This window comes from Neopsephotus bourkii, unplaced genomic scaffold (assembly GCF_033783945.1).
Source record: "Neopsephotus bourkii isolate Nb327-2 ecotype Australia unplaced genomic scaffold, CSIRO-AGI_Nbou_v1 NB_52, whole genome shotgun sequence".
Classification (NCBI taxonomy): domain Eukaryota; kingdom Metazoa; phylum Chordata; class Aves; order Psittaciformes; family Psittacidae; genus Neopsephotus; species Neopsephotus bourkii.
In genome coordinates this window covers 56,876-72,517 of record NW_026900569.1, presented here as the reverse complement: position 1 = coordinate 72,517, position 15,642 = coordinate 56,876, and the positions used below count along the sequence as shown (strand labels likewise).

Here is a 15,642-nt window from a genome sequence, read left to right as displayed (position 1 = left end):
TGTTCCCTGTCCCTGGAAGTTCAAAGCCAGGTTGGACACAGGGGCTTGGAGCAAGCTGCTCCAGTGGAAGGGGTCCCTGCTCATGGCAGAGGGTTGGAACTGGATGAGCTTTAAGGTCCCTTCCAACACAAACCAGTCTGTGATGCTGATTCCTCTTCGCTTTATAACTACAGGCAAGACCAGCCCACCAAAGGGCTAATTTCTGATTATAAAAGTGATCTATGACAACCAAGAAACTGCTGTACCGAGCGGCAAGAACCGTTCGTCACATAGAAACCTAATTCCCACATCTATTAATAACATCCACCTATTCTCTCCAGCCAAGGACTGAGCAGGCAGAGCAAAACAGTCACATGGATGCTCCAACGACATGAAGTTATTATCACAGCATGACCAAAGGGGAGGTCTTTCAGAAACAAAGCTGAACCAGGACTGCCTCTACACAAAGCTGGTCCAGGACTGCCTGCAGGAAGCACAGGATGAAGCAGAGCTTCCCCAAAGCTTTAAGGTACCCAAGAGACTGGGGACAAGATGCAGACACACAAACAAGCTGCTCAAAGCCCTCCTCAGCTCTAGAAAAACAACAGCCTAGCCTGTAGACAAGTGATGCTATCTACAGCAGGTTAAAAACCTGTCATTTGGTATCTAGAATTTATAACCATTTAATGCATGTATAGTCACATCACTTGAAGCTGCTGTGCATGATTAAAAGCAATCTATTAACCTGGATCCTACAACCATGGACTAGACATTATGGTGTGTGTATAATGCATCCCCTTAGCAGCCTCAAATAAAAACATGCCAACCCACTGCAATATGAGATGGGGCATGGGACAAGACTCCTAAAAGGCTGCTCTGAAACACACACAGAGACTAGCACCATCACAAATTACAGCAGCTATATTGTACTTGGTTTGTAAATGACATGCAATGCACACAGACAAGCTACCAATAGGGATGGAGAAAGGACTGTTCCCTTATTTCTCCATAACAGTTGTTCTTCCTTTTGTCGCTGCACATCCACAACTGGCCACATGCAATTTCCTGCATTCTAATTTGAAGAGAAAAGTGAGCACACTTTGCAAGGCTCATAATTAAACAGTCACAATTAGGCTTGCAATTGGGAAAGACAAGTTCCTGTCTGCTATGTCTACCTCATTTTCCCTTGACTAACACCAGAGGATGAATGCTTATAAACCAGCATGCAGAGGCACACAAGCAGGAATCCCTGGGCAATAGCTCACTGTAGTATTTTAAGGTTCACATCTTTGCAGTACAGCATCTCTCTATAGTTCTCTTTCTTTCCCAGCTTCCTCCATTTGCAAACCAGTACGCACAGATTTGTGCCACACAGATATGTGCAATCTTTTATGTCAGCCTCTGATGCCACAGCATGATGACTAATATGCACCAAGTTTGGTACCAAACGGGTACCAACGGCCTTCAAGAACAGCAAACCTTGCAGTGTTTTCAGCCTCCTGCTCTTTTAAATGCAGATTTAGTCAGGAGTCCCTTAGGACCGTAAGCAAAGGTTAACACAGGGGACACTGCCAAAAAAGCCCTATTAATGCAGCAGATGGAAGAGATGCAGACCAGGTAACATTTCACATCCACACGCTGCCTGTATCACTGGACTGTAGCAACCCTCTTACTTTGTGGCAGAGACTGCAGTGCTTGTGCAAGGGGATAAATCAAATCCAGCACATGCAGAGGGCTCGTGCTGCGTCCACCACTAAATTAGATGTTACTTCTGCACACACCAAGTCTCCAGGGACCTGCTCTCAGGATCAGACCATCCGCTGCACAGCTCCTAAATATACAGCCCTGACTCATTTAGCCAATTAACAAAGAAGCGCCAGTTCCTATTAATAGACCATCATCTGGGGATATTTGCTTTCCTTTCAGAGCATGCTCTTACTTATCTCAATTGGGGGGGTCAAGATCATTACTCTGCCATCAGTGCAGGGTAAGGGGAGGTACCCTGCATATGAATTGTAGTAGTTGCAGCAGTTATGAGGAATAAACACACAACCAGGATTCTCTGTTTACAAAGCTATGCACAAAGACTATTTTCAAGATGCTAATGAGGCACAGGACATCCACTTCATCTCTTCTTTTGAGCAGGCATAAGGAAAAGAAGATAAATTGTATACTGCTGTTTAGAGAACGCTTGCTACCAGTACAGATGCTGGCAATTTAGAGTTGTTCTGTCTGGTACAAACACCGAGAGAAGCTCTGATGTCTCGCATCACACAGGATCATCTGCTCGTCCATACGGCAGCTAATTGAGATGAGTGCTACATCTCTGATTTCACTCACTATTTCCAGACTTCAGATGAGAAACCCAGGTACAGCTCCATAAATTTCCACACTGTCACAGGGAAACTCCTGGGATGCCTGTTTTGGAAGTCACAGATTTGCAGATGTACCCTTCCTAATTGAATTAAGCGAAAACTCCCCTGCTTTATGGTAGAAAGTACTTGAAGTAGAACTATCTCCCTTCTAAATCTACTCCAACAGCTTTTAAAGGAGAATATGCTACTTTTGGAAAACAATTAGTCAAGATTCAGTCTTTTAAGGTTAAGTAGCTTCCGAAGAGAGCATCAGAACCACATCATAGCCAAGACAGAACTGCCTTAGATGTCTTTATGTGCAAGATGTTTTACCCTGGTGTTATTCTCTGCTTCAGGAATATACCAGCATTCCCCCATGTAAGCATGATGTTTTCCACAGTTACTCAACTGGGACAGGAGGAAAGATTTACCGAGATGTGGTTCCTGGGGTCAGTTTATGCCACATGGTCCCTGCTCTCCCAAGGAACAGCATCCAAGCACCAGCTACAGCACCCAAATTCAAGGTCGTTAGTACCCAGGGCATCACCTAAACTGCAGGGAGGGCACCTGGTGGTCCTGGCTGCTGTTAGCTGGAAGGTGATAGATCCCAGAATGCAATGCAGGACCACAGAGTGGTATCACACACCACATCTTACCACAGGCTTAAAACCAAATACAGGAACCAGGATTCTGGTTCTATAAGGGGTTGCATACAAGAGGTTTTCACCTTTTAAGTTGTGCTATAGGTGTGTCCTGACAATCTCCAATACTTATTATTGAGCCACATCCATGAACATAACCTAAAATCCTTTTAACTTGATGCTGTTATTTAAGTACACAACACCTGCTTTGTTCCAAGTAACCCAATATTCAACTTCTCTAGTACTTCAAGAATAACAGCATGCCACAGCTACAGCATTTATTAAACCTTCTGAGTACCATCCCTTAAGATACAGCATTCATTAAACCCTCTGGGTACTCGGGAGGGGGTAGGTGGGGTTTGGGGATAGGGAGGACCCCAACATGTGTATCCAAATACTATGAAAACATTCCCCAGCCCCTTGAACTGCAGATACTCTGATAACCAGCACTCAGAGCAAAGGCTTCAGGGGTAACACACTAGTTAAGATTTAGAATGGTCTACAAACAGCAATTACAGCTTGTTAGAGATACCTTATCCATGCAGGTAACAAGGAATGAATTATCATTATATACTGAAGTGATGAAAACATAAATTTAAGTCTTGCCTCCTTTTACCTTCGCTAATGTGTACGACAGGAGCGGGCTGTAGCCCAGCATAGATTTGAATTCAAATCTGGTCCTTTCCTTCCTTTCTCCAAACTGACGTACAGGCAGGAAGAGAACACACATGGCAGAGAATACATTACTAATAATAATTCTTTAAATAAATACCAGGATATTAGATCTTCGCCTGTGTATAAAAGTGATGCACTGTGCCTGTCTCACTGCAAGCTCCTGCTCTGAAATCACGCTTCTAGTTGAATTAGAAGCAAAAGCTTTCATCAGAAGCATTTGCAATTTCCCACGTTGCCTCCCAAAACCCTCCTTTCCTAGCCTGTCATGTTAGTAAATAACACTTGCTGGGGGAAGGAGCACAAAATCATCCCCATGACTCCTCTGCTCCTTGAAATAACCAAAAAACCTCCAAGCCCTAACAACCAGGTCAGATGATGGATAACCTACACAGCCAATACCTTCCAAACGCCAGTCAGAAAGTTATGACACTTTTAAAACTGAGCATGTCTGCTACATCCATTAGCACAAAAACAAGCCTTGGTCTTTGGCATCCATTCCACCCAGTAGGATTTAGTCCCATGATGGCTCAATCCCAGGAAGCTGCACCTTCCAGCTCCACACAAATCCATGCACAGCACTCATGAGCTTCAAGAGCTTTCCATCTCCCTCTGGAACCAGCCTATGGGAAGTCCCACAGTGTAAAAGTGACAACAGCATTCTAAAACAATATGGACCAGGCGAGTTGCAGGTTAAATCCTGACACTGTCCTTGTTTTAATTAGGTTTTCCATTGCAGTTCATTCTACACCCATGGCATTCCAGACTGCAGGCACGTGTTTACTATTCTAATCAGGACTAAAAATAGTCCAGATTTTCTCTGGAACACCTCATACATTTGAGAGACGGAAGGCTGAGCATCAAGAAATCATCCTATTTACATGCCATTTGTATGTTAGAGAGTCACTTTCCCAGCCAGAAGGGCTGTACATTGCAGTCTATGGCCTCAAGACTCATTTTCCCATTATAAATGCAAAGCACAACTGCAATAATTCCACCGCAGACCATGAAGAAATCGATTTAGCAATCACAACATAAATTAAGCAGTGGTTTTGATGCCATAAATTTGTTCCTATGTAGATCACAACAAGTATTAGTGAAGGTCAGTGACCCATACCCAAGTGTTTGCTTTGATGAAGTTCTGAGGAATTCAAGATCAGAGCACACATCAAATTATTTTACATGGAAATTAACCCTTTACACATCTTCTAATGCATTTCAGTGCATTGCCAGGAGCTTTTCTGTTTGTGATTCAATGTTTTAAACACATGTTAATGGAACCGTATATTAATAAAACCACAAAGCTGGTAACAAACTCCTTAGGAATAAGGAGCTCCCACCTGAACAAAGGCCAATGTCACTAGAAGATGATCTCAGGTGATGTTGTATTATTAAAAAGGTATCATGGCTAAGCTATTTCCTGAACGATAACATAAGAACTGTTGCTTTCCTCTCAAAAGGGGATCTCAACTCCACTGGCATAGCCGAAAGCTCTGTTCAGGGCTTCCAGATTCATCCTGGTGTTTTGTACCATTCCATAACCAAGCTTGTGGAACAAGCTTTCTGTACAGTCCCTTTCAAATCTACATTATAACTTACACCCCTTGAAGCCATTTCAACTGTGTTCTCTGAACATTAGAAACCTTAATGCTAAATTCTGTGCAAATCTGAACAAATACATTTCTACCTTAGACCTTTTCACCTCCAGCAAGATCAAGTAATTGGTACAATCACTTCATGCTTTTTTAGAGGAAGATCGAATGAATCAATGTCTTTGAAATACAACAGTTCTACAGTTCTTGTTTCAGCAAATCATTGGAGTAATGGAACTAATTCCACAGAGTAACGCCTTCAAAAAAAACAGAACTAATACACAGTATCTGAAGGGGGCCTACAGGGATGCTGGGGAGGAACTCTTCATTAGGGACTGTAGTGATAGAACAAGGGGTAATGGGTTAAAACTGAAACAGGGGATGTTTAGATTGGATATAAGGAGGAAATTCTTTCCTGTGAGGGTGGGGAGGCACTGGAATGGGTTGCCCAGGGAGGTTGTGAATGCTCCATCCCTGTCAGTGTTCAAGGCCAGGTTGGACGAGGCCTTGGGTGGCATGGTTTAGTGTGAGGTGTCCCTGCCCATGGCAGGGGGTTGGAACTGGGTGATCTTAAGGTCCTTTCCAACCCGAACTATTCTATGATTCTATGATTAGTGCAGAATGAGATCCTTTTGAATGCAAAAGCATGCAAAATATTTGGTTGCTTTTCAGAAAGCAAAAGTGACCTAAGACAACACAAGAACGTGTTTAGCAGAGTTCCAGTGTACCTGAGTCTACACAGCAACGACATAACAGTGGAGCTGTGGAGGGGAGCTGCTATTCCTCACTTCTACAGAACAGAGGATGGATAGTTCAAGGAAGAAGTACACCTGAGCCAGAACTTGGAACTGCAGATCTCCAACTCCACTGAAACGATAGCTGAGTCCTGGTAAGCAGCAAAAAGCATCTTCTTAATTGGCTTAAACTGCTTTACTGAACTAATGCACACAACTGCGGGTATTTGTAGATGGGATGTGACTGGGAGGAATGAGATTCTCCAACTAGAACAAAATCCTGAGGCTTAAATAGATCCAATTGCAGCATGAATCCATCAAGAGCTTATCATTAGCCTGGCACTGACTAATGTGTCTGCCAGTACGTAAGTGTTGTAGGCAATGGCAGCTAAAAAATAGCAGTGTCTCCTATCCTTTGCCTCCCCCATCACCTCCCACTTCCAGGCATTTGAGCAATCATTTAACAAACCTATGATAATCAGGAACTAATTAAATAGCTAAAATTGTTCCAGCGTTCATTGTTTTCTTTCCATGAAAGTCACATTCCCAGATTTTTATAGCCTGATTTGCATGCCTCAGACTTCAGAATCTGAGCCTACCCACATCTGTGCAGCAAGGCACACGGTGAGCTCTGGTCTGGAAAGCCACCGTCCCCATGGGGACAGCCCACACTGGACACCTATCAGAATGGGGACCTGCTTAATGCACATCACTGCAACAAAAGCCAACACTGTCACCTTCAGCACTCAAACCAGTTGCTTCTTCACTGCCATTAAGCCCAGGGACGGAACACTGAGGAGTGCATTAGTGTCCTGCATGAGGAGTCCTACCACCCCATCGGGGTCCTCTTCAGCTGGACAAAGATTCCCATCCCTCAATATGGCTCTTGGTCCCTTTCTAATTACTTTGCACTTTGCAGAGGTTCAACATCAGAGGGTCAGGAGGGAAACAATCCAGCAGTAACTTTGCTGGTTCTCTCAGACCCACCTATGGCTCCATTTTCCTTTTATTAAGCAGCAAAAAAAGCCCTTTTTTTTTGGCTTTTTCCAGGTTTCACCTGAAGGGCCAGTGACCCAAATGAAGAGCCAGGACAAGTTTGCCTGTTTCATTTAGTGTCACTGATCCCAACAGGGGACAGAGCAGGGAACAGAGGTCCCCAGCCCAGGACAGAGCATACCATAACGTCTTTGGGACAAAGCCAGCATCTCCATCGTGGCAGTTTCCCTCCCAGAATGATATCAAGTATTCTCAGTGAGTGTAGGAGCTGATGTTTCACTGTTTTTTCACTAACCTCTTTAGTTTAATACATAGATAAGCCCTCACTTATTTTCTGTTTTTGCAGTACAAAGAGCCTGAACAGCACAGAACTAGAAACACAGAAGTTGTAACTGCAGCAGCAGGGGGTATACAGTACCTCTTGATGCGATCTCCCCGCATCCAAATACAGCTTTCTGCTCCTGTCTTCATCCATCCATCCCCTCGTGACCAGCAGGGAAACCCCAAGCAATACAAGAGATAACCAAAAGCTTCTTGATCTCATCATTTCACGCCTGTTGAAAACAAGAGAACAGTCAGAAAGCAATCATTGTACAACAAAACCCAGCTCAGATGCAGTAACACGGCCAAAGCTCCAGGTGATGGAGCCCATCCATGCTAGGGCAGGGTCAATGGAGCTTTGCAGACTCCCAAAGAATACGCAGCAAAACACTCATCTTCCTGCCTTGTGCTCATCAGTGCTCTGGCAATGAATTCCCCCATTACAGCATCTTTGTGAAACACTTATCCCAAAACTAACCCCCACAGCACACGTTGTTCCCAGCCTTCTGCCACAAAGCACCCAGAGAAACAGAGCCCTGGGATTTCTGAATCTAACTACAGTATCCAAAAGCAAACCACAGCAAAACATGGTACTGTGGCACCGAGAAGGATAAAGGGTGACTTTATCCCATCTCCAGAACCCCCAGCAGCACAGGGTCGTTCCTACTGAGGACTCATTCTCAGCAGACCTTCAGGAAAGCCCCAGACACCTCCTTTCGCTTCTTTGACCCCTGGAGAAACCATAGAAACATCATTGTTCCCCTCATTCAGAGGATGCCACTGCCTCGAGCAGATGCAGCCACTGCCCCCCCATTAGGCTACACTTGAGTTTGCAAGACCAGCCAGGGTCTGAGCTGAGCCCCAAGACACAAGAATAGCCATTTCCCCGTCAGATGGTCACAGAACCCATGAAGACTTGCATGGTCCATCCCTGGAAATGTTCAAGGCCAGTTTGGATAGGGCTTGAAGCAACCTGCTCCAGTGGAAGATGTTCCTATCCATGACAGGGGGTTGGGACTGGATGAGCTTTAAGGACCCTTCAACCCAAACCAGTCTGGGATTCTTCAACCCAAACCAGTCTGGGATTCTATGATTTCTATAGCATGCAAGTGACAGGCTGCTGCTTGGTTTGAGCTATATACATTAGTAAAGCAAGTTACCTGCTGATGTCAGAATTAAACCTATATTGATTAAGTCCCCATGACATACCTTACCTTGACAGCACTCATTTTACAGTGTTTTCATGCCAGGTACGTGCTGCAGCTGCATCACTATTCATTTTGGAGCCATGACCATTTACACCAGCACTGACTTGGTCTCAGGTACTTTGCCTAGCACAGCATCACCACGCGCCCATGCAGCCCAGGCACTGCTTTCCCCCAGCGCTCATATAAACACCCTGAATTGAGAGCACTCAGGACGAAATCAACATTTATTAGGCTTTCTAAATTCCAATTAGAAAGCTCAGTGTTGCTGGGGCTACAAATAAATGTTTAATAACCCCAAGTCACTCTATCAATAAGTGACAAGTACATTGGTACGTTACGAATCGCTCCCGCACAGCAAGGCTGCTCCTCGCGGTTTTTATGGAGGTATTTTGTATGCTCCGTTGATACCATCACAGCAAACAACTCTTTCACTTTGCAGTTCCAGAGACCTCTGACTCGTACCCTGCTTGAAATGGCAATCCTACGGCAAAACAAGGGACCAGCTACTTTCATGTATATTTAGTAAATAACCGACTGCTCAAAAACGTGATGATGTTTGGATTAGGATGATTATAACACCAATGAAGCCAAAAGGGCAGGCTCTACCCCTAGAAAACTCTGTCTGGTTTATAAATAGGATTTGTAGAACATCTTTCTCTAGTCAGTTTAGAAATCACTTACTTTTATTGCGTGCTGACTGACAGTACACTAATTGCTTTCACTCATAGTAAAAGGGGACACGCTAACACACGTTATATATCTGAATAGCCTAAACCAAGCAATAAGTGTACACTGTAAATACCAAGTGAGGGTTAAGCCTGAAATCATTCAGCGTTTTCATGCTACTCGGCATCCTAAAGCACAGCTCAGCATCGCCTTAACCTGAGCTAGGAGGAAGGCTCATTGCAGAACCTGGTCTGCAGCTGCATCAGACAACACAGCTCCCGGAGTCAAGAGGAAGAGTCTAACTGATGGAACAGATCTGGCACCGCTATAAACTCAGACAAGTTTTATTACCCCGTTTCCTCTCTTCACCTGAAGAAGGGACAGATCTGGAGCCTGCACAGACAGCACTGCCCAGGTAAATTGTGTGCATAGCAACATCTACATAAAACAAGTAATTCCACTCGAAAAACAAGTGAGCAATGTTGGTGGCTGAAGACTAGAGGTCTCCCAAGAGCTGGGGTGGAGGGGGGACCTGTCACACACCTCCTGGCCTTACTGCGTGAGCAGGGAAACAGACTTTAATCTGCCCTGTAATGCAGAAACTGGGGATTGCAATGCAGATGCTGGGAAGCAAAGCTGAGCATCACATCCATTTGTGACACATTTCCTTCAGCTTCAGAGGAGCGATTCCCAAAGCAGTTCTGGCTCTTATATTATAGATATTATGCAAAGACTAAGAGTTCACCTACAGGCTGGGGTTTCTTTCTCTGAGCTAGAGCACTGTTGCAGCCCTCCTTGCAGCCAGCGCCGCTTTACCTCCCACAAGCACTTTGTTATCTGATGAAGCTCAAGCACGAAGGCTCCTGCATACAGTGCCCAGACTGGCAGCATCCCTCTGCCAAAGACACAAGCACAGGGTTTAGAGGAGAGGTTTTAAGCAGAAAGGGTCACCTTGGAACAGAAACAGGACCTTGCCCATTTGAGTGGAGAAAACTGTTTAAAGCATTTCCATAACATGCAAGGGGAGCTGCCAAGCAGGCAGATTACTGTAAAGAACCCACAACTTTTTCCTCCACGATACAGAAGCATTAAGAATTCAGTTATGGTAGCTAGTAAAAGGAAAGAATTTGCCAAAAGCTGTTATTTGGGTTGGTTTGGGGGCTACTTCAATTGCAGCTTCTTTTTAGCTTAGAGAAATCACTAGTTCACTACAGCCTTTAGTGATCCCCAACAAGCCTCACATTAGAATGAAAAAGGTTGAACTTAATTACCTGAAGTTACTACTGCTGCTACAGCAAGAGAAGAGCTTTCAGACCAAACCCTTCACTCTGCCAAACCAGCTCTTGTAACATCAGCTAAGGATCTGGTCCTCAGCTCCTCTGCCATCAGCTGTTTCAACTGCTTCAGCCTTGTCTAAACAGCACTTTTATGACCCGTAAAATAATTCTAATGACCATAATTTCTTATTGAGTACTACAAGAGCTATAAAATTAAGGAGAAAAAATCCTTTTGAAGCTAACCTTCCAGCGAGACATAATGAAGCCAAACAATTCCATCAGCTGTCCCCAGCATCCTAGATAAATTACTCAAAGTTTTGATGCATTAAGAACTCATTGGAGCCAGCTGTGATGTTTAAGTACAAACCAGACATTCCATTTGAGCAAAAGCTCAAAAGCCTATTTCACTTGATCATTAAATTCTCTAAGCCACTTCAATGCTCCTACAAGAAACGCAGAGAACACCAATCCAGCAGGGACAAAAGACTGCCAAGAAGCCCCTAAACCTCACAGGTATTTAATCTTGGCTCTCAAGGCTGCCTCCGTGACTCCTGTGTGTTCCAATCACAGCTTTGCTCTCAGGTTATCCTTACAGAAGTCCCAACCATCCCTCCCGTTGGCACCACGGGAAAGCCGTTTATTTCCACGGCGCAGCAGCATGTGAGGCCAGCCGGGAAGGAGCGCGGTACCTCCGATAAATTAAAGCATCCGATAAACTAACTGATGAACCAAAGCACCATCGCTTTCTGCTGCCGCTGCCCACGGACCGGGGCACGCAGCGGCGCTGGACGGGGCACCCCGCGGGTACAGCCGCCGGCACCACGGCGCCCCCCAGCGGTAGCGGAGGGAAAAGCCGGCGCCACTCGCGACCGCGGCGGGACGCGCAGCCCGGCTCCGTGCCCCACCGACGGCGGCAGCGCCACGGCCCCGGCAAGGGCGGGGGTAAAAGGGACGACCCCCGCGCTGCCCTCCGCATCCAAGGGGCTGGAGCCGCGTCCGCCCCACGGGCGGCATTTCCATCTCTTGTCCGCATTGGGGATGGGAGGGGAGGCGGCATCCCCCTAAGCCCCTCCGTCCCTTCCCGCCCCGCGGCGGGCGCCCACCTGTTACCGCGCCCGGATGGGGGAGTCCGCGGGAGGCAGCGGCTGCGGCATCCGGAGCCCCGAGCGCTGCCCGCACTCGCGGAGCAGAAAGCAGCGCGGTTCCCACGGGCGCGCTCCCCGCAGCCCGGGCGGGGACGGCAGCGCTCCGGTCCGCAGGGCGCGGAGCGGCAGCGGAACCCCGCGGTGCAGCGCAGCAGAGCACAGCCCGGGGCGGGGAGCGCTGCCCCGCGGCACTCACCTGGGGCCGGGAGCGGGGCGGCTCGGAGGGGCCGGGACGGGCACGGAGGAGGCTGAGTCCGCGGCGCGGGCCGGGGCCGGCCCTATTTGTGCTCTCTGGGCCGGAGCCGCCTGACGTCAGCGCCGCATTTGCATATTCCACCCAATCGCCAGCACCTGTGCGGGGCCGGCGGGACCGCCCCCTCGGGGCAAGCGGCGGGGCGCGGGGGGGCCGTCGAGGCTGAGTTGGGGGTGCGGGCAGCGCGGCAGGGACACGGTGGGTATCGGGGTCCCTGCTGGAGCATCCCTGTACGTGCGTGCCAGAGGTGCGCGGCTGGGAGCGCAGCACAAACACCCCCGAGGGGGTGGGCACCCCTCGATCACACACACACACAGCCCATGCCTGTGAGAGCCGTTGCAAGCTGGGACGGAACTAGTCCGGAACTGGGTGAGATGAGGCGGCTGCCGTGCACAGTGCGGGGTGACCCCACGGGGAACTGAGTTTTCCCCACAGCCCACCTCTGAGGGCTCTCCACATCGGAGATGTCCCGTTTTCAAACCCCCTGGTCTGACAGAGAGGCAAACGTTGCCGTTCGTTCGTTCATCCTCCCCTTCAGCATCGCCTCTGGTTTCAAAAATGAAACACGGTAAAAGTCAGTATAATAATTTCTCATTTATCTTTAAAAAAGGGCTGGATGTTTATGGGAGAGGGAGGCACAGTGGATGGAGGAACAAAGAGGACTTGGGTACTTGGCTTCAAAGGCTACGACACAAACTGGACATCCCATAGGCAATGGATGTAACACTCGCAACTAACCCAGGGGATGAGCGATCTAAACGACCCGAGAAAGCACACCAATTTTTGGTGTTTCTTCCCATAAGGAATCCATCCTTCAGCTGGAACAGGATGCAGCTGAATCCTGCTGATCTGAACTGGATTTGTCATTGGCTTTAGTATGGAAAGGACAGGACCCCCTGTAGTCTGAGTGTGCCTAAAAAGGCAAAGGCTACCCCCAGAAACAGGGTCTAACCCAGTAGGAATTGTTCTCATTGAAAAATCATTGCACAGAATTAGGCAGGAGGTTGCAGAAGAGGCTCCCCCCATGAGAATAAGCTTGCTTTTTTTTTTTTTTTTTTAATATATATATATGTATAAAATAAATCAATTCTTCTGTACTTTTTATTTTCTTTGCAGGAAACACCAGTGATCACGCAGGTTGGCTCAACAGAATCTGTCACACCTTTAGTTCATAGAATCATGGAATAGTCAAGGTTGGAAAGGACCTTAAGATCATCCAGTTCCAACCCCCTGCCATGGGCAGGGACACCTCACACTAAACCATGGCACCCAAGGCTTTGTCCAACCTGGCCTTGAACACTGCCAGGGATGGAGCATTCACAACCTCCCTGGGCAACCCATTCCAGTGCCTCACCACCCTCACAGGAAAGAATTTCCTCCTTAGATCCAGTCTAAACTTCCCCTGTTTCAGTTTTAACCCATTACCCCTTGTCCCATCACTACAGTCCCTAATGAAGAGTCCATCCCCAGCATCCCTGTAGCCCCCTTCAGATACTGGAAGGCTGCCCCGTTCTGCCCCGTTCAATGCAGCACCTCTGAAATACAGAGCTTACTGTACCCAAACCATGCACAAAGGCTTGTGGGGCCTCTTGGAGTGGTTTTTTTCTCTGGTTTTCCTCCTTTGGGCAGGAAATGATCTGAATTGGCTGATTTAAGGTTTGGATTCAAAAACAAAATCACAAATGGAATAAAGCAGGGAGTATTCACTGCGTCCTAAGAGAAGAAATGAGCGAGTGTTTCACAGCTGGCCCACTGGTTTGAGAGGTCTGAGGTTTTAAAAGAATCAAGCTGAAATCTAATCAGAGACAAACACATTGTCTTCAATGAGATCTTTTTCCTGAGGGAAGAAATCAGGAATCATATCAGTGGAGACAACTCTTCCCCATTTCCCAAAGGGAAGGAAGAAAAACCTTGCCACTTACCAACATCATTTATTCTGTGGAAATAGGTCTGTGCTGTCAATTTGAAGTATTTAGAAATCTCTCTGTATGTCTTAAAGACAGACATAAACATGAGATGCATTGGTAGGCATCTGAAGTACCTGCACTGCCCCTGTTTGTTTCTATCCAGGCGTGCTGGAGGATAAGGGTACGGAGCCAGGAGGCAATCATGTTTCTCCATCACCACCAGCTCGCCTGGGTGATACCTGCCATGATACACTGGTAGCAACAGGCACATTTTGCTCATTTCACATCACTGACACAGTTCTGACTGCTCAGGCTGGAGCTGCCGTGCTTCTGTGCGACCCCAGAAGGGCTTGATCTGCCATCTTCATGCCATGCACCCTGACACCTCAATAAGGAGCGTAAAGCACTTCCATCCCTGGCAGTGCTCAAGGCCAGGTTGGACACAGGGGCTTGGAGCAAGCTGCTCCAGTGGAAGGGGTCCCTGCCTGTGGCAGAGGGTTGGGACTGGGTGAGCTTTAAGCTCCCTTCACACCCAAACCAGTGTGTGATTAAAAGCAACTGGCAGGCACCCTCCTTGCACCCTCCAGCCAGCTCAAATGCTTTCAATCTGCCCTGAGACCCTTCCAAAGCCCAGGAGAATCCTGGTGCATCCCACGGGGTGTTTTCGAAAGGATGCTGTGGGAGCTTTGCTGTTCCCCCCCACGCTGCTTCACCCACCTGCATAGGCTGGGCAAAGCAAACAGCAGGAGCAATAAACTGCTGCTTGCTCCAGAGCAGGCTGGCAATGAAAAACTGGTTAAATTCCTCATCTTCAGGGCTGGATGAGTTTGAAGCAAAATAATTGTTGCTTTCTTTTGAACTGGGAATTGGAGAGGCCCAAGAAGCAGTGATTGGAATGAGAAGGAAAAGAAAAATGGATGGTTTTAAAGACAGACTTGAGGAGCAGATGATTCTTATACAGAGAAAGGGGAAAAACAAGCCTGCAGTTGTATTGTTTTCTCATGAAAACACAGGATAACCGCTTCACTGAAATGAGACTGAAGCATCCCCCCCTTCCCTCAGGTAAAAAGATATGTGAAAGCAAGGAAACCCTGGAAGTTTGGAGGAATGGAAGCTGTGAGTGACAATGTGTCCAGTATGATGCGGGCAAATAGGAGGACTGTGAAGAAGAGACCTGGGCCTGTCCCATACTCATGTACTTTGGAGAGAGGAGCTGGAAACAAGCAACCTACTGTCAGCTTTGACTGATGCGACCTCAGTTTGAATGGGAATTGAATTGAATTGATGGGAAACTCCAAACAGCTTGGGAAGGCAGCTCCATGTCACTGGAGATACAGCAGCATTCAAGGGTGACCACAGCATTTAGGGTAAGGGAAAGAGCTTTGAAGAACAGATGGTCCTCTCTTATTGTAAATAAAGAACACCACCACCACAACAGAGCAATGCACATAGCCAAGACTCCCTGATTTCAACCAGCAAAGGAATTAACTGGAAACCATCTGAGCTATCTGAAGCACTTCCAAAACCTGGTAAGAGTGATGTTCAGAAGGGGAAGATACGGTTTTCTCTTTGAAAACTCCAACTTTGAATGACAGCAAATCACCCACCTGCCCCCCTTGTCCAGCCTTGCTAGCTAAACACAGTAATTAAACATGAGTTTTTAAAGGAACATTGTATTCACTGGAAACGAGAAGCACAGGAAGTAATAGGACAACAAGATTCACGCACATCACATTCAGTTATTTGAACCAACAGCCTAAATCAGATCTGATTAAAATAGGGACTCAAAACCAGATTCAACCAAAACTAGAGTTATTAAACAAATACAAATGTGACAAGAGTCACGATGCAATTATTAGGAGTCCATCTTTTAATTGCTCATTAAGATGACTGTGTG

At 46.9% G+C, this 15,642-nt stretch overlaps 1 protein-coding gene across 3 annotated transcripts in view; it reads right to left on the bottom strand.

The window, feature by feature from the left end:
• The window catches only part of LOC133209343 (follistatin-related protein 4-like), a 203,484-nt gene extending 191,566 nt beyond the window's left edge, over positions 1 to 11,918 (bottom strand). The window contains exons 1-2 of one of the 3 annotated variants that reach the window (XM_061347953.1): positions 11,782 to 11,918; positions 7,387 to 7,522 (exon numbers count right to left, since the gene is read on the bottom strand). In XM_061347953.1, coding sequence (XP_061203937.1) covers positions 7,387 to 7,515 — 129 coding nt within the window. In that variant the 5' untranslated portion in view covers positions 7,516 to 7,522; positions 11,782 to 11,918. Of the gene's footprint in view, positions 1 to 7,386; positions 7,523 to 11,543; positions 11,690 to 11,781 lie in introns of those variants that run through there. The other 2 variants (XM_061347964.1, XM_061347945.1) reach the window with 2 other exon arrangements.
• Between the last annotated feature and the right edge of the window lie 3,724 nt (positions 11,919 to 15,642).